Source organism: Loxodonta africana, chromosome 8, assembly GCF_030014295.1.
Source record: "Loxodonta africana isolate mLoxAfr1 chromosome 8, mLoxAfr1.hap2, whole genome shotgun sequence".
Lineage (NCBI taxonomy): Eukaryota > Metazoa > Chordata > Mammalia > Proboscidea > Elephantidae > Loxodonta > Loxodonta africana.
This window is the reverse complement of record NC_087349.1, coordinates 63,008,637-63,029,542: the sequence shown is the minus strand read 5'-3', so window position 1 is coordinate 63,029,542 and position 20,906 is coordinate 63,008,637. Positions and strand designations below refer to the sequence as shown.

At 38.7% G+C, this 20,906-nt stretch overlaps 1 protein-coding gene across 10 annotated transcripts in view; it reads right to left on the bottom strand.

Annotated features, from left to right (window-relative positions):
* VPS50 (VPS50 subunit of EARP/GARPII complex) overlaps positions 1-20,906 on the bottom strand; it is a 148,750-nt gene that overhangs the window by 92,931 nt on the left and 34,913 nt on the right. For all 10 annotated transcript variants that reach the window (XR_010322682.1, XR_010322680.1, XR_010322681.1 and 7 more), the window contains 2 exons: positions 2,560-2,602; positions 1,154-1,252 (listed from right to left, as the gene is read on the bottom strand). Coding sequence is in view for 5 of the 10 variants with exons in the window: in XM_023544412.2 (XP_023400180.1) it covers positions 1,154-1,252; positions 2,560-2,602 (142 nt within the window). In the remaining 5 variants the exon portion in view is untranslated. The remainder of the gene's footprint in view (positions 1-1,153; positions 1,253-2,559; positions 2,603-20,906) is intronic.

Below are 20,906 nucleotides of genomic sequence, written 5' to 3'. Positions count from 1 at the left end.
GGAACCCCCTAAAAGAGCTGTAAAATGGTCCAGGTTGTAATATTGAAGGTGGCATGAAGCCCAGAAGAGCCCAGCGGCAAAGCCAGTGGTGACCGATGTCAGGGCCAAGAGAAGCCTGTCCTCAGGGGACAGAGAAGAGCCTGTCCTCAGGGGACAGAGAAGAGCCTGTCCTCAGGGGGCTGAGAGGAAGTCTGCATGGTCTAGAGGAGCTGAGACAGCTGTCCAGTACTAAGAAGGGAGGCTTTGCCTGCCTGCTTCCTGATTCTGAGTTGTACCCTATTCCTCTAAGTACAGTTCATGAGTTTCATGAGATGTTGTAGTGAATTGCCAAACCCAAACGGGGAGGCAAGAGTGCTAAGGGGAGGGAGAGCGGCCAGTGTAGGAGATGGAGTGGTACAGCAGCTTAGAGAATGTGGAAATCTGGGATAGATTTTACCTCCGCCTCATAGGAATTGGCTTTGTGCTGATTCTTACATTTTAGGTTATTTATACAGAGGGAAACATTTAAAGAATGAAACATTTATATCTATCATGTCTAAATGTTGTATAAATATATAAACTTCTACAAAAGACACAATCAGCTTTCAAGCCATGGCAGGTTTCAAGATTTTCAAGGAAGCCTTGAGCAGTTAAGAGTATATAAAACCATGCATTATGAAAGTAGTTATGAACATTTTGGGGACAGTAGAACCCTTTGAAGAATCTGATAAATGCAATGGACTTGTTTTTACAGATAAAGGTACACAATGTGCAACGGTTTACATGCCATTTAGAGAGTCATGCTGGCCCATCTAAGAACCCATGAAGCTCCAAATTAAGAACTCCTGATCCAGGACCAAGAGCTGAGGTAAAAAAGACTACGTGTCTCCTTCCATTGAATTATTTTATAATATACATAAAAAAAAACCTACATAAAATTGTGGAAATACTGAATTTGACAAACACTACGCAGTACAAAACAAATTTCTGTAATGTTTTAATCACACTACATACACATGGAACAACTAAATTCCATCTGTTAATACACCATAAAAACTTACTTATTAAATGAAATCCACAAAGGATACTACATTAGTAATATTCAGACTTAAGCAATCATAAAGATCAATATATTTCTGATTAAGAAAAAAGCAAGCATCCTTTCAAAACTAACCTGTGTTTTTCCAAGAAGTCGATAAGCTTGTTGAACCTTGGTATAATGGTTAATGTCAAAATTCTTGCAGATTTTGGAAAGAGCTACATCCAATTGTTCCTATGTAATTAAAAGAGGAAGCAAATTAAAAAAGATTAAGGAATTATGTTTCCAGGGCAATATCTAAGTACATTTAGTATCACACTGAATTTGGCCATCAAAAACAAATTTAGGTAAATTTATAAATAAATGATTATTTATTATCATTTATTAAAAACTGTAATCAAGTTTACCAATATATTATCAATATTTCAGTTTCTAAAAGCCTGTGCCTAGAGTCTCAAGTTACACATACTCAATATATTTTCTTAAGGATTTTTTTTTTTTTTTTGCTTAACTTTATGTTCCCTGAAGCATGAGCTAAAACCTTAAAAATTAAATGAACTAAATTTATGGAACTACTGAGAAATAATAAAACAATCCTGTAATCACTGGGGAAGTAATTCTCAAAAAAACTGTATTGATCTTAAAATACATACCTCAAGGTTTACACTTCTGTAACTAAATATACTGACAGTATGAGTTTCTATTTCATTAATTTCATTTTAAAATAATGACTTTCTATATAAGTATAGAATAATATTGTATTTTAAGAGTCAAGAAAATTAAAAATATACAGAGGATTGTTTACTTATAAGATTTTTAAAGCAGCTGCTTTTATGATTATCAAATAAATGAGCTTTTTTTACGATTGTGAATACCTGCACTCATGACCAAGAACTCTTTTCATAAAAGGTCACCTGAAAGTCCAGCTTTAACTGTTCTAAGTCCTCTATCAGGAAAACAATAACATAAAATTCCAGAAGAAACTAAATTATTCTTATTATATGTGTTAAAATGAATACCCTGGTTGGCAAAGACTGCCAAGGAAAGAGACAAACTCTGAACATATAAACGTAAGAGGAAAGGCAAAGCTTCACGTCCATAATGACTTACCTTTTCCTTTCTAGCTGCTGTATTTGTGAGGAACTGTGAGCTATTATTACGTGGTTTAGGAATTTAGGAAGGCTTTTATCAGCTAATAATTAAGTAAATCGACTCACAAAACTAAAAAGGACAACCAGCTGATAATCAAAAAATAATACATGGAAAGTATTTGGGCTATAATTTAGATAATGAGGATATAACTATGGCTAACAGTTTCAGGATTTTCTAGAAATAAAATACTGTTTTCAGATCCTATGATTTCAAAAGTATTATCAAGTTTACAAGCAGATTAACATTAACTTAGCCATCAAGAGATGTTCAAAATAAACACCTGAAACACTGCTAATAACAATATGAAAGCCAAAATATAAGGTGCATTTATGCCATTCAAAAAGCTTTGAAAACAAAGTTGTTTTAACTTATGACGGGACCTTTCTTACCTCAATTTGTTCTAAAGTATCCTGCAGCTTTGAATTCAGTTCACTATTTAATAAAACAGAATTAGAAGTATGTATCATTAAAATAGATAAACTAAGTGTTAACTAAATATATACTAACTATATATAAATACTCAATAAATCCAAAGACAGACAGTATGAGCCATAAGTCTCACTGATTCTACAGCAGCCATTTGGAAGTACTTCTATACTACTGAGTCTACTGGAATTTAAAAGACATTTTCATCTGTATACATACATAGAAATAAAATTATACTTTCTTATATTTTCAAAAAGAAAATTGAAAGAACTCAAAATTAGTAAAAAAAAAAAAAAAGGTTACTTTTGGTGGGAAGGAGGGGCTAGAGTGGCAGTAATAAGGACAAAAGACAGACTTCTCTGAATGTACATTGTTTTATATTTTTGACTGGAGCCACAGAAATGTTTTTCATAATTAAAAACTAAAACTGAATGATTAAAAGAAAGTAATTCCTGAAAATACACAAAATGAAGCAAATGAACCTAACTATGTATCAAAATGGTAAAAAATTTATTTCAAAAAGCACAGTGATTTTACTATATACTCTTAATGGTATATATCTAAGAACGTTATTATTATTTTAAACTATTTTATGTAATAAACCTATATATAAGGATATACATAACTTATATTCCCAGCCTGTTGTTGTCGAGTTAATTTCGACGCATAGCAACCCTACAGGACAGAGAAGAACTGCCCCACCAGACGTTCAAGGCTGAAATCTCTATAGAAGCAGACTGCCACAACTTTCTTCTGCAGAGCTGCTGGTGGATTCAAACCACCAACCTTTTGGTTAGCACCACCATGTATGTTACAGTAGTGATTATGTTGATGTCATTAAGCCCGAAGACTTTCAGCATTAGAAAATAATAAAAGAATGTAAAATTAAATTTGTGATTAAAGTCTATTTCTACATGATTTCATGATGGGTTTCTCTCTTTCTAAAAGAAAATATATTACCTATCTCTGTCCACTGAAAAAGCCATAAGAACCAGCAGTTATTTGCAGTCCTAGACTACAGTCTGTAGACACCATTAACTCATAACAGTAAGGGCTCCTAAGTGAAATAGCTGATTTCAGATCTGGAGTAAAAAAGGTACAAAATCAGCCAGAACTATCATTGTACAGAAAAGAAAGCTATCAAAAACAAGTGGAGAGCGGGGGCCAAGATGGCGGACTAGGTGGACGCTACCGCGGATCCCTCTTGCAACAAAGACTCGGAAAAACAAGGGAATCGATCACATACATAACAATCTACGAACTCTGAACAACAAGCACAGACTTAGAGACGGAAAACGAACAAATACGGGCAGACAGCGACTGTTTTCAGAACTAGGAGCCAGCGCACCAGGCAGGTGACCTTCGGAGCTCGATCGGGGGCAGAGCCCAGGGGGGCAGACGGCACAGAAAGGGGGCCCACCCCTTCCCCCCCGAACCCATCCCAGGAGGAAGCCCAGCAGGTTGGCGTGGGCGGCGTAGGGGCGCAGCCGGAGGGAGAAGCACCCAGGAGGCAGTGACTGATCTGGGAGGGGGGAGAACAGCGTCCCAGCTGGGGTGCCGTCCCACCGGGAGTTAGGCGAGAAGCCGACGGGGCGCGAGCGGGTGGGGGGTCAACTATATTTCCCTAAAGTGACCCCAGGGCGGGGCCCACACGTTCGTGCGGGAGGACGCACACCCAGTCCGCGCGTGTGGCACGGCACACCAGAGGGAGAAATCTCCGAAAGTGTCTGGTCTCAAAACAGGGAAAGCAGCATCCCAGATGGGCAGCCATTCCGCTGGGATCTGGGCGCGCGCGCGGGCGGGGCATGAGCGCGGGGTCCATTTTTATTACCCTGAATTGACCCAGGGGGCGGGACCACCTGGTCGTGCGAGTGACGCCCTCTCAGTTTGCGCGAGAGGTGTGGCACACCGGAAGGAGAAGTCCCCGGGAGGAACTGATTGGTCCCGAAGCGCAGAAAGTAGCGTCCCAGACAGGGTGCCGTCTTGCCGGGGCTTGGGCACGCGCACGAGCGGGGCGTGAGCACGGAGTCCATTTTTATTGCCCTGAATTGACCCAGGGGGCGGGCCCACCTGGCCGTGCGGAGGAACTGATTGGTCTCGAAGCGCAGAAAGTAGCGTCCCAGACGCGGTGCCGTCCTGCCGGGGCTTGGGCGCGCGCACGAACGGGGCGTGAGCGCGGAGTCCATTTTTATTGCCCTGAATTGACCCAGGGGGTGGGCCCACCGGGCCGTGCGGAGGAACTGACTGGTCCCGAAGCGCAGAAAGTAGCGTCCCAGACGGGGTGCCGTCCTGCTGGGGCTTGGGCGCGCGCACGAGCGGGGCGTGAGCACGGAGTCCATTTTTATTGCCCTGAATTGACCCAGGGGGCGGGCCCACCTAGCCGTGCAGGTGACCCCAAACCAGTTCACGCGAGAGGTGTGGCGCTCTGGAAGGAGAAGTCCCGGGGAGGAAGTGACTGGTTCCCGAACAGGGAAAGCAGCGTCTTAACCCGGAAGTCATCCCGCTGGGATTTGGGCGTGCGCACAGGCGGGGCGTGACCGCGGGACCTAATTATAATCGCCTGAATAGACCCTGGGGGCGGGCCCACCCGTTCGTGCGGGAAACGCCCACCCAGTGCCCACGAGCGGTGCCGCGCACCAGAGGAAGTCCCCAGGAGGAATTGACTGGTTTCCGAGCAAGGAAAGCAGTGTCCTAGCCAGGGACCCGTCCAGCCCGGATTTTGGCGAACGGGGGCGGAGCGTGAACGTGGTGTTCAGCTCTATATTCTGTGGTGCTACACTCCTAGCTCTCAGATCCCTCCCCCACCCTCCCCAGGCGACCCCATTAACATCCGAATACCCGGAGCCAGAGAGAGAATTCAGATAGGGATCTGACTGCATTTTTTTTTAGCTGACTACTTGGAAAATCTAGTTTCCCAGTGATGGCTCGTAGACAGCAGTCCATATCAAACCACATAAAGAAACAGACCATGACAGCTTCTCCAACCCCCCAAACAAAAGAATCAAAATCTTTCCCAAATGAAGATACAATCCTGGAATTATCAGATACAGAATATAAAAAACTAATTTACAGAATGCTTAAAGATATCACAAATGAAATTAGGATAAATGCAGAAAAAGCCAAGGAACACACTGATAAAACTGTTGAAGAACTCAAAAAGATTATTCAAGAACATAGTGGAAAAATCAACAAGTTGCAAGAATCCATAGAGAGACAGCATGTAGAAATCCAAAAGATTAACAATAAAATTACAGAATTTGACAACGCAATAGAAAGTCAGAGGAGCAGACTCGAGCAATTAGAATGTAGACTGGGACTTCTGGAGGACCAAGGAAACAATACCAACATAGCTGAAAAAAAATCAGATAAAAGAATTAAAAACAATGAAGAAACCCTAAGAATCATGTGGGACTCTATCAAGAAGGATAACTTGCGAGTAATTGGAGTCCCAGAACAGGGAGGGGGGACAGAAAACACAGAGAAAATAGTTGAAGAACTCCTGACACAAAACTTCCCTGAAGGCATGAAAGAAGAAAGGATATCTATCCAAGATGCTCATCGAACCCCATTTAAGATTGATCCAAAAAGAAAAACACCAAGACATATCATCATCAAACTTGCCAAAACCAAAGACAAACAGAAAATTTTAAAAGCAGCCAGGGAGAAAAGAAAGGTTTCCTTCAAGGGAGAATCAATAAGAATAAGTTCAGACTACTCAGCAGAAACCATGCAGGCAAGAAGGGAATGGGACGACATATACAGAGCACTAAACGAGAAAAACTGCCAACCAAGGATCATATATCCAGCAAAACTCTCTCTGAAATATGAAGGAGAAATTAAGATATTTACAGATAAACACAAGTTTAGAGAATTTGCAAAAACTAAACCAAGACTGCAAGAAATGCTAAAGGAGATTGTTTGGCCGGATGACCAATAATATCAGGTACCAGCACAATACAAGGTCACAAAACTGAACGTCCTGATATCAACGCAACTCAAACAGGGAAAGCACAAAAACAAACAAATTAAGACTAATTCTAAAAAATAAATAAATAAACAAAATAATACACACAACAGGAAATCATGGAAATCAATAGATAAACGATCAAAATAATCAAAAAGAGGGACTAAATATAGGAGGCATTGAACTGCCAGATGGAGAGTGATACAAGGCGAAATAGAAGGATACAAGTTAGGTTTTTACTTAGAAAAATAGGGGTAAATAAAAAGGTAACCACAAAAAGGAATATCAATCCCATAACTCAAGAAAAAAGCCAAGAAAAACGTAACGACTCAATAAACACAAAGTTAAACATTATGAAAATGAGGATCTCACAAGCTACTAAGAAAAACGTCTCAGCACAAAAAAGCATGTGGAAAAATGAAATGGCCAACAACACACATGAAAAGGCATCAAAATGACAGCACTAAAAACTTACTTATCTAGAATTACGCTGAATGTAAATGGACTAAATGCACCAATAAAGAGACAGAGAGTCACAGACTGGATAAAAAAACACGATCCATCTATATGCTGCCTACAAGAGACACACCTTAGACTTAGAGACACAAACAAACTAAAACTCAAAGGATGGAAAAAAATATATCAAGCAAACAAGAAGCAAAAGAGAAGAGGAGTAGCAATATTAATTTCTGACAAAATAGACTTTAGACTTAAATCCGCCACAAAGGATAAAGAAGGACACTATATAATGATAAAAGGGACAATTGATCAGGAAGACATAACCATATTAAATATTTACGCACCTAATGACAGGGCTGCAAGATACATAAATCAAATTTTAACAGAATTGAAAAGTGAGATAGACACCTCCACATATATAGTAGGAGACTTCAACACACCACTTTCGGAGAAGGACAGGACATCCAGTAAGAAGCTCAATAGAGACACGGAAGACCTACTTACAACAATCAACCAACTTGACCTCATTGACTTATACAGAACTCTCCACCCAACTGCTGCAAAATATACTTTTTTTTCTAGCGCACATGGAACATTCTCTAGAATAGACCACATGTTAGGGCATAAAACAAATCTTTCCAGAATCCAAAACATCGAAATATTACAAAGCATCTTCTCAGACCACAAGGCAATGAAGCTAGAAATCAATAACAGAAAAACTAGGGAAAAGAAATCAAATACTTGGAAAATGAACAATACCCTCCTGAAAAAAGACTGGGTTATAGAAGACATCAAGGAGGGAATAAGGAAATTCTTAGAAAGCAATGAGAGTGAAAATACTTCCTATCAAAACCTCTGGGACAAAGCAAAAGCAGTGCTCAGAGGCCAATTTATATCGATAAATGCACACATACAAAAAGAAGAAAGAGACAAAATCAGAGAACTGTCCCGACAACTTGAGCAAATAGAAAGTGAGCAACAAAAGAATCCATCAGGCACCCGAAGAAAACAAATAATAAAAATTAGAGCTGAACTAAATGAATTAGAGAACAGAAAAACAATCGAAAGAATTAACAAAGCCAAAAGCTGGTTCTTTGAAAAAATTAACAAAATTGATAAACCATTGGCTAGACTGACTAAAGAAAAACAGGAAAGGAAACAAATAACCCGAATAAGAAACGAGAAGGACCACATCACAACAGAACCAAATGAAATCAAAAGAATCATATCAGATTACTACATAAAATTGTACTCTAACAAATTTGAAAACCTAGAAGAAATGGATAAATTCTTGGAACAATACTACTTACCTAAACTAACACATTCAGAAGTAGAACAACTAAATAGACCCATAACAAAAAAAGAGATTGAAACGGTAATCAAAAAACTCCCAACAAAAAAAAAGTCCTGGCCCAGATGGCTTCACTGCAGAGTTCTACCAAACCTTCAGGGATGACTTAACACCATTACTATTGAAGGTATTTCAAAGTACAGAAAAAGACGGAATACTACCCAACTCATTCTATGAAGCTACCATCTCCCTGATACCAAAACCAGGTAAAGACATTACAAAAAAAGAAAATTTTAGACCTATATCCCTCATGAACATAAATGCAAAAATCCTTAATAAAATTCTAGCCAATAGAATCCAACAACACATCAAAAAAATAATACACACACCCTGATCAAGTGGGATTTATACCAGGTATGCAAGGCTGGTTTAATATCAGAAAAACCATTAATGTAATCCATCACATAAATAAAACAAAAGACAAAAACCACATGATCTTATCAATTGATGCAGAAAAGGCATTTGACAAAGTCCAACACCCATTTATGATAAAAACTCTCACCAAAATAGGAATTGAAGGAAAATTCCTCAACATAATAAAGGGCATATATGCAAAGCCGATGGCCAATATCACTCTAAAAGGAGAGAACCTGAAAGCATTTCCCTTGAGAACGGGAACCAGACAAGGATGCCCTTTATCACCACTCTTATTCAACATCGTACTTGAAGTCCTAGCCAGAGCAATTAGGCTAGACAAAGAAATAAAGGGTATCCAGATTGGTAAGGAGGAAGTAAAGCTATCACTATTTGCAGATGACATGATCGTATACATGGAAAACCCTAAGAAATCCTCCAGAAAACTACTGAAACTAATAGAAGAGTTTGGAAGAGTCTCAGGATATAAAATAAACATACAAAAATCACTTGGATTCCTCTACATCAACAAAAAGAACACCGAAGAGGAAATAACCAAATCAATACCATTCACAGTAGCCCCCAAGAAGATAAAATACTTAGGAATAAATCTTACCAAGGATGTAAAAGACCTATACAAAGAAAACTATAAAACTCTGCTACAAGAAATTCAAAAGGACACACTTAAATGGAAAAACATACCCTGCTCATGGATAGGAAGACTTAACATAGTAAAAATGTCTATTCTACCAAAAGCCATTTATACATACAACGCACTTCCAATCCAAATACCAATGTCATACTTTAAGGGAATAGAGAAACAAATCACTAATTTCATATGGAAAGGAAAGAACCCCCGGATAAGCAAAACATTACTGAAAAAGAAGAAGAAAGTGGGAGGCCTCACCCTACCTGATTTCAGAACCGATTATATAGCTACAGTAGTCAAAACAACCTGGTACTGGTACAACAACAGGCACATAGACCAATGGAACAGAATTGAGAATCCAGATATAAATCCATCCATTTATGAGCAGCTGATATTTGACAAGGGACCAGTGTCAGTCAATTGGGGAAATAATAGTCTTTTTAACAAATGGTGCTGGCATACCTGGATATCCATTTGCAAAAGAATGAAACAGGACCCATACCTCACACCATGCACAAAAACTAACTCCAAGTGGATCAAAGACCTAAACATAAAGACTAAAACGATAAAAATCATGGAAGAAAAAATAGGATCTACCCTAGGAGCCCTAATATAGGGCATAAACAGAATACAAAACATTGCCAAAAATGATGAAGAGAAACCAGATAACTGGGAGCTCCTAAAAATCAAACACCTATGCTCATCTAAAGACTTCACCAAAAGAGTAAAAAGACCACCTACAGACTGGGAAAGAATATTCAGCTATGACATCTCAGACCAGCGCCTGATCTCTAAAATCTACATGATTCTGTCAAAACTCAACCACAAAAAGACAAACAACCCAATCAAGAAGTGGGCAAAGGATATGAACACACATTTCACTAAGGAAGATATTCAGGCAGCCAACAGATACATGAGAAAATGCTCTCGATCATTAGTCATTAGAGAAATGCAAATTAAAACTACGATGAGATTCCATCTCACACCAACTAGACTGGCATTAATTCAAAAAACACAAAATAATAAATGTTGGAGAGGCTGCGGAGAGACTGGAACTCTCATACACTGCTGGTGGGGTTGTAAAATGGTACAACCACTTTGGAAATCCATCTGGCGTTATCTTAAACAGTTAGAAATAGAACTACCATACAACCCAGAAATCCCACTCCTCGGAATATACCCTAAAAATACAAGACCCTTCACACAAACAGATATATGCACACCCATGTTTATTGCAGCTCTGTTTACAATAGCAAAAAGCTGGAAGCAACCAAGATGTCCATCAACGGACGAATGGGTAAATAAATTGTGGTATATTCACACAATGGAATACTACGCATCGATAAAGAACAGTGACGAATCTCTGAAACACTTCATAACATGGAGGAATCTGGAAGGCATTATGCTGAGCGAAATGAGTCAGTTGCAAAAGGACAAATATTGTATAAGACCACTATTATAAGATCTTGAGAAATAGAAAAAACGGAAAAGAACACATACTTTTGTGGTTACAAAGGGGGGAGGGAGGGAGGGAGGGAGGGAGAGGGCTTTTTATTGATCAATCTGTAGATGGGAACTGCTTTGGGTGAAGGGAAGGACAACACTCAAAACATGGAAGGTCAGCCTAATTGGACTGGATTAAAAGTAAAGAGGTTTCCGAGATAAAATGAAAGCTTCAAAGGATAGCGAAGCAGGGGCTGGGGTCTGGGGAACTTGGTTTGAGAGGACTTCTAAATCAATGGGCAAAACAATTCTATTATGAAAACACTCTGCATCCCACTTTGAATTGTGGCACCTGGGGTCCTAAATGCCAACAAGCAGCCATCTAAAATACATTAATTGGTCTCAACCCACCTGGAGCAAAGGCAAAGGAAGAACACCAAGGTCACACGACAACTAAGAACCCAAGAGACAGAAAGGGCCACTTGAACCAGAGACCTACAATATCCTGAGACCAGAAGAACTAGTTGGTGCCCGGCCACAATCGATGTCTGCCCTGTCAGGGAACACAACAGACAACTTCTGAGGGAGCAGGAGACCAATGGGATGCAGACCCCAAATTCTCATTAAAAGACCACACCTAATGGTATGATTGCGACTAGAGGAATCCCAGAGACAATGCTCCCCAGAACTTCTGATGGCACAGGACAGGAACCATCCCCGAAGACAAATCATCAGGCATGAAAAGGACTGGTCAGTGGGGGGGAGAGAGATACTGATGAAGAGTGAGCTAATTAAATCAGGTGGACACGGGAGAGTGTGTTGGCAACTCTTGACTGGAGGGGGGATGGGAAGATAGAGAGAGAGGGAAGAAGGTAAAATTGGCACGAAACGAGAGACTGTAAGGGCTGACTCAATAGGGGGAGAGCAAGTGGGAGAAGGGAGTAAGATGTATGTAAACCTACATGTGACAGACTGATTGGAATGGTAAATGTTCACTTGAAGCTTAATAAAAATTAAAAAAAAAAATAATAATAACTTAAAAAAAAAAAAAAAACAAGTGGAGTTGGATCACATGGACACAGAACCTTAATTCGATGGATGGATGGGTAAATAAATACACGCTGAGATATAACTCCTCAAAATAATACCCCCAAAAAGAACAGCCATGATAGTTTCAGAACAAGCGTTCTCCACCACAGCGAAAACCATTAATGTAACGGAAGAAAACACATCTGTAATCATTAAAGTTAAAAGAAAAACACAGATTTTTGTACAATTTCAGAAAACCTGAACTCATCAAATAAAAAAATGATAAATTTGACTATTTTTCAAAATTCTACTTCACAAAAATGTATAAAGATACATAAATACACATACACATATAAATCTGTTGTTAGTTGCCATCGAGTTGCCTCTGACGCATGGTGACCCCATGTGTACAGAGCAGTACTGAATCACAGGGTGTTCAAGGTCGTGACCTTTCAGAAACAGATTACCAGGCCTGTCTTCCAAGGTGCCTCTGGGTAGGTTTAAACAGCCAGCCTTTCAGCTAGTAGAAATTGCTTATCCATTTGCGCCACCCATATAGATAGATAGTTTAAAAAAAAAAAATCCACTGCTGTCGAGTTGGTTACAACCCATAGTGACCATATAGGACAAAGCAGAAGAGCCCTATAGGGTTTCCAAGGCTGTAATCTTTACATGAACAGACCGCCACATCTTCCTTCCAGCAGAGCAGCTGGTGGGTTCAAACTACAGACCTTTCAGTTAGCAGCCAAGTGCTTATCCACTGCACCATCAGGACGCCTAGATAGATATAAAAAAAATTTTTTTTTTTTTTTTTTATTCCTATAAATCAATAGAGGCACTGGCAGTTCAATGGTAGAATTCTTGTCTCCCACGCCGGAGACTTGGGCTTGACTCTCAGCCAATACACATCCACCACCCATCTGTCAGTGGTGGTTTATGTGTTGCCATGATTCTGAAAAGGCTTCAGCAGAGCTTCCAGACTAAGATGGACTAGAAACACCAGAAAGAAAGGCCTGGTGATTTACTTCCAAAAACCAGTCAATGTAAACTCTATGGGTCACAACAGAACACTGTCCTTTCCACAGCCGATCATGAGGACGGTGAGGACCATGCAGCATTTCATTCCATTGTTTGAGGGGGTGCCATGAGTCAGGGCCAACTTGATGGCAGTAAACAACACAACTCAATAAACAGAAGACTAGCAACCAATAGGAGAATGGGCAAAGAATATGGTTAATTCACAGGAAGGGAAATAAAAATGATTCAAAAACATGAAAATACAGTTTACATTGATGAAAACAAATACAATGCAAATACAAAGCTACAGCTGCTAACTCAGAGGTTGGCAGTTTGAATCCACCAGGCACTCCTTGGAAGCTCTATGGGGCAGTTCTACTCTGTCCTATAGGGTCACTATGGGTCGGAATCGACTCGACAGCAGTGGGCGTTTTGGGCAAATGAAAACTACAATGTATTTTTTACTTCACATTGGTAAAGGACAAAAAGTCTGATGACATATTGGGCTGTTTTGAGTTTGGGGAAACAGACACTCTCTCAGCCTGGTGGTGGGAGTGAAAAGAGAGAATAATTTAGCTGTATCTATCAAATTTACAAGCCCCTCTTTGGCCAGAGGGTTTTACAGATACCAAAAAAGACTCATGTCCAAGACACATTCACAGTTAAGAAAAAAGCTGTGAGACATAGATGATAAGGGCTATTCTGCTGTCCAACTGATACCACTAACGTGGTAGTCAAAATAAGGAGACGGAGGAGTCAGGGAGAAGAAGGAAGAACATATATCTACAAATCAGCAGAGACTACTTCTACAAGGATAAATAAAACTGGTGTCGGTGGTTGCTTCAGGTAAGAGTAACAGGGTAGCTGTGGGGCATGGCTGACATCCTTAACTTATACAATCTAAAATAATTTCCTGATATCTCATACCTGATATTCTAAATTTTCTTATTTAATATATGTTAGACCATTATAAGGAAACCCTGGTGGCACAGTGGTTAAGTGCTATGGCTGCTAACCAAAGGGTCGGCAGTTCGAATTCACCAGGCACTCCTTGGAAACTCTATGAGCAGCTCTACTCTGTCCCATAGGTTCGCTATGAGTCAGAATCGACTCAACAGCACTGGCTTTGATTTGGTTTTGGTTAGGCCATTATAAATTATTAGAGCAAAGCACTGCCCTGTGAAATATTTCTCAAATATCTATGGAAAATAAGTATATTTTTGCTGTTAGAATTATAAACATCTTATTCTAGTCTTTAAAAAATAAATTCTTCAAATATTTAAACTAACCGTTTTTGACCCAAATGCAAAAAGCTTCATTTTTCATAGTCTATAGTAGAAGACAGAGAATCTGATCTAAGCTACACAGAATGGGGCTTTAATTCTCTTTGTGAACTCAACCTCTTTGGGCCTCAGGTTTCTCATCTGTTTAGTGAGTTGTACAATAAGATATCTAAGGAATCATAACTGACTCAATTCCAGGTAATCCAAAGGAGAAAGCATACACTAGGAAGAAGTAAGAATAATGGCTCAAGTTTTGGAGCCAACGAGATTAGATAAGATACCCAGCTACTCCTCTTACTAGCTATGACCTTAAACAAGGTACTTAATGTTTCTGAGCCTTGGTTTCCTCATCTACCAAATGGAGAAAACGATATCTACCTTCTGGGGATTCAGTGAAATCACACACGTAAAACAACACCTCACCAGTCAAACGGGAAAGCATTCAATTAACTAGGTCCTATAATGCAGAGCCAGGAGTCCCTGGGTGGTGTAAATAGTTAACATGCTTGGCTGCTAAGCCAAAGGTTTGCCATTTGAGTCCACTCAGAGGCACCTCGAAAGAAAGGCTTGGCAATCTACATCTGAAAAATCAGCCACTGAAAACCCTATGGAGCACAGTTCTACTCTGACACACACGGGGTTGCCATGAGTCAGAACTGACTCAATGGCAACTGGTTTGTTTTATAATGCAGAGCCACACAGACTGCTGTCGTAACTACTTGCCTGGATCTTCTCCAACAAGCTCTACCACAATCTTCTGCTGCCTTCTCCAGACCCTTGCTCTATTATTTACCAACTTTCTTGAATTTTAATTCTGTTCCCTTCTGGCTTCTCTCTCTCAACCTAAAAAGAAGGCTTAAGGTTCATCCGGCCTTAAAAAGAAGTCTTTCGTAAACCCTGTTTTGCTCTCAAGTTAACAATCAACCTTGTCCTTTCCTTACCCAGTAAAAAGTTTGGTTCAGATCCAAGCTAGAACAAGTTCCTTAACCTCTCTGATATCCTCATCTAAAAATTGATGTCTACACTTCATTAAGGGGTTGTAAAGCTGAGAAAACAAATGTAAAATGCCCTTCACAATCTCATGGTACATACGAAGAGTTGAATAAATCCTTATTCCACTCAACTCTGAAAAATAAATCATTATTTTTTCTCCCTGAGTTGCTTCTTCTCCCATATTCCCTCCCTTGGTACACAGCATCACCACCTGCTCAATCTAAGCTGGAGATCTCAGAGTCATCTTTAATTCTTTCCTCTCTTCACATATATAAAAATCAAATTCTGATGATTCTACCATGTCAGTATTTCTCATATCCAGCTACCAAAAAAACCAAACCAAATCCATTGCTGTTGAGTTGATTCTGACTCACGGTGACCCTGGGTGGCACAAACAGTTTGCGCTCAACTACTAAACTACTAACTGAAAGGTTGACGGTATGAACTCACTCAGTGGCACCACAGAAGAAAGGCCTGGCGATCTGCTTCCATAAAGATCACAGCCAAGAATACCCTAGGGAGCAGTCCTACTCTGTGACACACATATCCAGCTACACTTCTTCTCAATTCTATGTCCCAACTCAAGCATTATCATTTTTTTGCTTGAATTATCCTAAAAGCCTCATAATGAATTTCCACATGCAACGAACACAGACCTCAAGCTTCAATCCATCCATTTACTTATTTGACGAGCACCATATAACACTGTTGAACATCCTCTAGTAAGCTGTCGGGGTAGCTCGCTGAGCAGGGGTCTAACTTCAGATTAGATGTGCTCAATATTCTTTTTGCTTTGGCAGACACAGTATTTTCAAATGGCTTGTATCTGAAAGGCTTTGGGCAAAGCCAAGTACTCTCAAGTCCCAAGGATCCTACCATTCTCTGCTGTCTTGTACCTGGCAGCTTCACATTTATGTTACATGCTTGATCTCTAAAGACACTGGAGTTTGCAGCTCCTACCTAAAGCAGAAATAAAATCACAGTAATCACCTGCTTTAAAAGCTTTGGTGGCTTCCCATTAAAACAAAGGATAAAACTTGGTACGGCATGACCCTTCACAATTTGACTTAAAAAATTAACCTCCAATTCACTTTTCAGTGCCTGTATTTTAGCCATATGAACGTGTGCAGTCCTCAAACAAAACAACAGACTTTCACACCCTCTGTTCTTGAGCATGGTTCTCTGGGTGGCACAAACTTAAGCACTCGATTACTAACTGAAAGGTTTGTAGTTTGAACCCACCCAGAGGCACCTCAGAAGAAAGACCTGGCAACTTGCTTCAAAAAGTTCACAGACTTGAAAACCTCTGCACACATGGGGTCGCCACGAGTTGGAATCTATTAGGTTTGGTTCCTGTGCACAATGTTCACAATAACTAGAATATCCCTTCTCCCTGTCTCACTCACAAATGTCCGTCTATCTTTCCAGGCCCAATTCAAATGTCACCTTCTCTGGGGAGCCCTCCCCGGCTGACTGTTCTCCTAAGTTTCACAACATTCTGCTTACAGCACCCTGTATTCTAGTAAAAAACATCTGTGACTGTGCTTCCAAGGCACAGGGTGTGACTTATTCCCCTGTGACTCCCCAGGACTGAACTCACAGCTGACTCGAAGCAGGTTCTCAACGGATATCTGTTGAACCAAATTTGCAATTAAAGAAAAGTGGTGCAATTTTATTATCCTTTTAGCCCCTATTTCCCACCTCAATAAATAAAACTACAGAGATAGAAAAAAAAAAAGGTGGGGGGGAGAATGCTTTAGAAAAAAAAGAACATTAGACTCTGAGTCTACAGGTGCCTTAGCAAGAGAAAAATAGATGAGCAGAGGTAAGACTAGCTCCTCTCCTCCATCAAGTGAGATTCAGGAGCCCACCTAAAACTGAAGCTAAAGACACACATGTGGAAAAACAAGAACAGCTGGGAATAATGAGGAATTCAGAACTAGTAAACATACTCTTTTAGGGAATATTTTGAGTTTGGAGGAAAAAAGAAATAAATCTAAATGCATTCAAAGGTAATTTTAATGGTTTCTTCAGCTTCTCCACTGAAAAAATAGGCTTTAGTGTCTATTTATGAAATTATCATAAACCTAGATTTTATTTTTATTGCTATTATTTATGGTTGAAGGATTCTATATCTTATGTATTAAGAGTTAAGGCAAACATGATAATATAAACAGTATGTAGAATATTATAAATATAAAATCTATCAAACATAAAACTTGATTTTATTAAAAATACTATCAAAATCTAGGACTGCAGGTTGACAACATTTGCTACTTATTAAAAATACATATATAAAAATTATATTATCAAGGAGTAGGCATATTGTAAGGCCTTTAAAGAAGTCCTTGATGACTATTTAGAAACACGTATTTAAGACATTTTAATCAATTAATCAAAATATGTTAAAAGGATCTATTCATAAATATTTTGATAAAAAAGATACATTATGGTAAAAAAAATTACTGGTTCTAAGATAGAAGGCTAAAAAGCTATTCAAAGGCAAACTGCAAGCTGCATGGAATGAATCAAATGATTCCTTTTTACCATCGCTACAGAAAACATTAAAGATAACCACCAGTGTTTTAAATGACTAACCTAGGAAAGACACACACATAAGCACACAGTCCTAAAAAGACCACTTAGAAATAAAAATTTTGTACAAATTTGACAGTATAGAGGTAATTAGCATTTTAATTTAATATAGAGGTAATTAGCATTTTAATTTATCTTTTCCTGGTCTTTAATTAACAAGCCGTGTGACTTAAGTGAAGGTCCTCAATATCTTTGGGCATCAGTTTCCTCTATGAATGTGGGTTTTAGATCTAAAGCGTCGCTTCCAGCTCTAAAGCCCCATGATTCTATTATATGCTGAACACCAATTACACTGGGTGTTTGCATATGATTCAGTAAAGTGCTAAAATTTCTAGAATAAATTTAAGCATTGACCAAGGTGTGTTTCAGTCTGGAAATTCCAGCCTAGTTAGTTCTGAAGCCTAATCTAGGGATTCCAACCTACACACAGATAGTAGAGAAAAACCTGATTTCAAATGCTTGAAGCTAAACCAACAACCTTGAGGTACCTGAATATCCCCATGATCCTTCAAGCCACACTGCAATAGAGCTCCCAAAACCACCTGCGATCTACCAAGATCTCTGTCCTTAGACTCTGTTCAGAAGTCTATGGCCTCGCCCAGAATCCAATCATTTACCAGAAAGGAAGCTCAGAGCCCACTATTAAGGGTAATATATGCTGAAAACATCTCCAAACTTATATGAATTACAATTCTATCACCATCATTGTGATTCAGTTTTTAAAAACTGAAAAATAAATAAATAAATAAAGCTTTAGTGAGAAAATATTATTAAAATATAATTTAGAATTATTGTTCAGTCGATGCTCCTTAGCTAACGATATCTAGCTTCTGCTCCTACTCCTATAAATGTCAGTATTTCCCATTCACACAGGGGTGTAAGAGGTGAACCATTCTAACATGAATACGATGATTTTTTGTTTGTGTACTCTGTACTCTTTACTGGCATATTACCCCACAGGTCCTATATTAACTGCCTGTGAATGGAAACTGCCAGATAAATAGCTATTGTTATAATAAATAACAGCATCTCATGTAGATAAGCATTAAATAAATAATACTTCATTATTGTTCCACTTCTGGGAGTAAAGAGTTTGACATAGCAACTTTTCCAAATAAACGGTAGTTTTAGAACACAAAAGAAAAACAGAAAATCCTGATAAGTTTCTCAAGAAAGACACCATTTACAATGAAATGAGAATGAAAATAGCATTTGATTTCTGTCCTCTAAAACACGATGCTAGAAGACAATTGAGTAATGGCCTTTATTTTTATGAGAAAATAATTTTTCTCTTAAGCATTTCTGTGGACTAAATTGAAATAATATCAAACCCTGAAAGTTTACCTTACGTGTATCCCATATAGAAAAAAAAAAAAATTCTCTAAGAGGCAACTGTAACCAAACATGACAAAGGCACATACAAAAGAGGAATATATTATATAAGGAATGATAACTGCTGAGTAGGAACTAAAAAAAAAAAAAGTGAAAAAGTTTCAACAGAAATTAAAAACGGCAAAGGACCTTGATGTTTGGAACATTTTCATTTGGAGATAAAGGGTTATTTTTACTTTTTACTTCAATCACTCTACTTAATTCTGCAGATAATATTTATAGAATCACAATACAGTAAGTGAGATTTCTATTAGCTTAACTTTTTAAAAAAGTAAGCTATTAACAAAGCACAGAAGGTGTAATTACAGTTGCCAAAAGTAATATAAACCCGTTGCTGTCAAGTCGATTCTGACTCATAGTGACCTTACTGGACAGAGTAGAACTGCCCCATAGGATTTGCAAGGAGCAGATGGTGGATTCAAACTGCTGACCTTTTGGTTAGCAGCCAATCTCTTAACCACTGTGCCATCAGGGTTCCAAAAGCAATATAAAACCCACTACCGTCAAGTCGATTCTGACTCATAGCGACCCTATAGGACAGAGTAGAACTGCCTGATAGTTTCCAAGGAACACCTGGTGGATTCGAACTGCTGACCTCTTAGTTAGCAGCTGTAGCACTTAACCACTACGCTATCAGGCTTTCCAAAAGCAATATAAAAAATTATGCTATAAATTTCACCAAGTAAAATAATGTCACTAACAAAACCTGAAAAATAGAGGAAGTAAAAGGAAGTATACCAAATTCCTACCTATTACTGATATTATGGGGAGTCAATGATAAATCAAGAAAAAAATATTTTGGTCTAGTATTTAAATTATAATGAAATCTACTAGGAAGAAAATGAATAAACTACAAAAGGGGTTTACTCCAGGAAATGGGAAAGGGAAGGGAAGGTGAGGCTGAAGAAAAAAACTTCTGCCTTTTGTTTAAGACCCTTTTGCTTAAATATTGTGTTTCTGCCATGTGTAGATATTACCTTAAATTATTTTAAAATGGCATGGGCTTGGGGAAGACAGAGAGAAACAAGTTAGAATAAAACGTAACATTTGCAGGTGGTGTCAGAGTAGCATGGTATCAATACCTCAAAGGGGCCTAAGCAACAAAGATGCAGGATCTAAGCACTGGATCTAGCAAACATGACTTATGACGCTGCAGAAATACTCAATGTTCAAATACCACTCAAGGCACAGGTCCTGGTATTCCCCTTGCCTGAACCCTGAAAAAGGGAAAATAGGCACATCTTGCTAGAGAGAATTAAGGGCAAGAGAGGAAGAAGAGCTCCTAGTCCTGCTGTACTGGTAGATAAAAGCTATAGGGTAAAAGCTATAAAAGCAATGGGTAAGCACTCGGCTGCTAACCAAAAGGTCAGCAGTTTGAACTACGACATGTAATTTTCATTAAACTGTAAATATTCTGACCAAAAATAAAAGGATATCTTAAAAATTACAACAAATTAAAAATGTCCATGTTAAAGTACAGTACTCAACAAACTAGTTCTGATGGTATGCAAACTTTTTAATGCATAAGATGGAATGTTCCCAGGTTTCCTCAAGTAGTTTCTTTCAAATGAAATAAAAAATGATAAAGCAGTTTTGACTTTTAAAAAAATAACTTTCCTCAAAACTAATTTAGACAAATTTCAAGTAAAAAAATTTAAATGCTTCATTTACAGATGTACTTTAGCAGAAAAACATTCTGATTCTTATTCCCAGTAAACCCCAACTACGCGACTCTGTCAATCAATTCCAGAAATGTCAGACAATACAAAATGTTCCCTGTC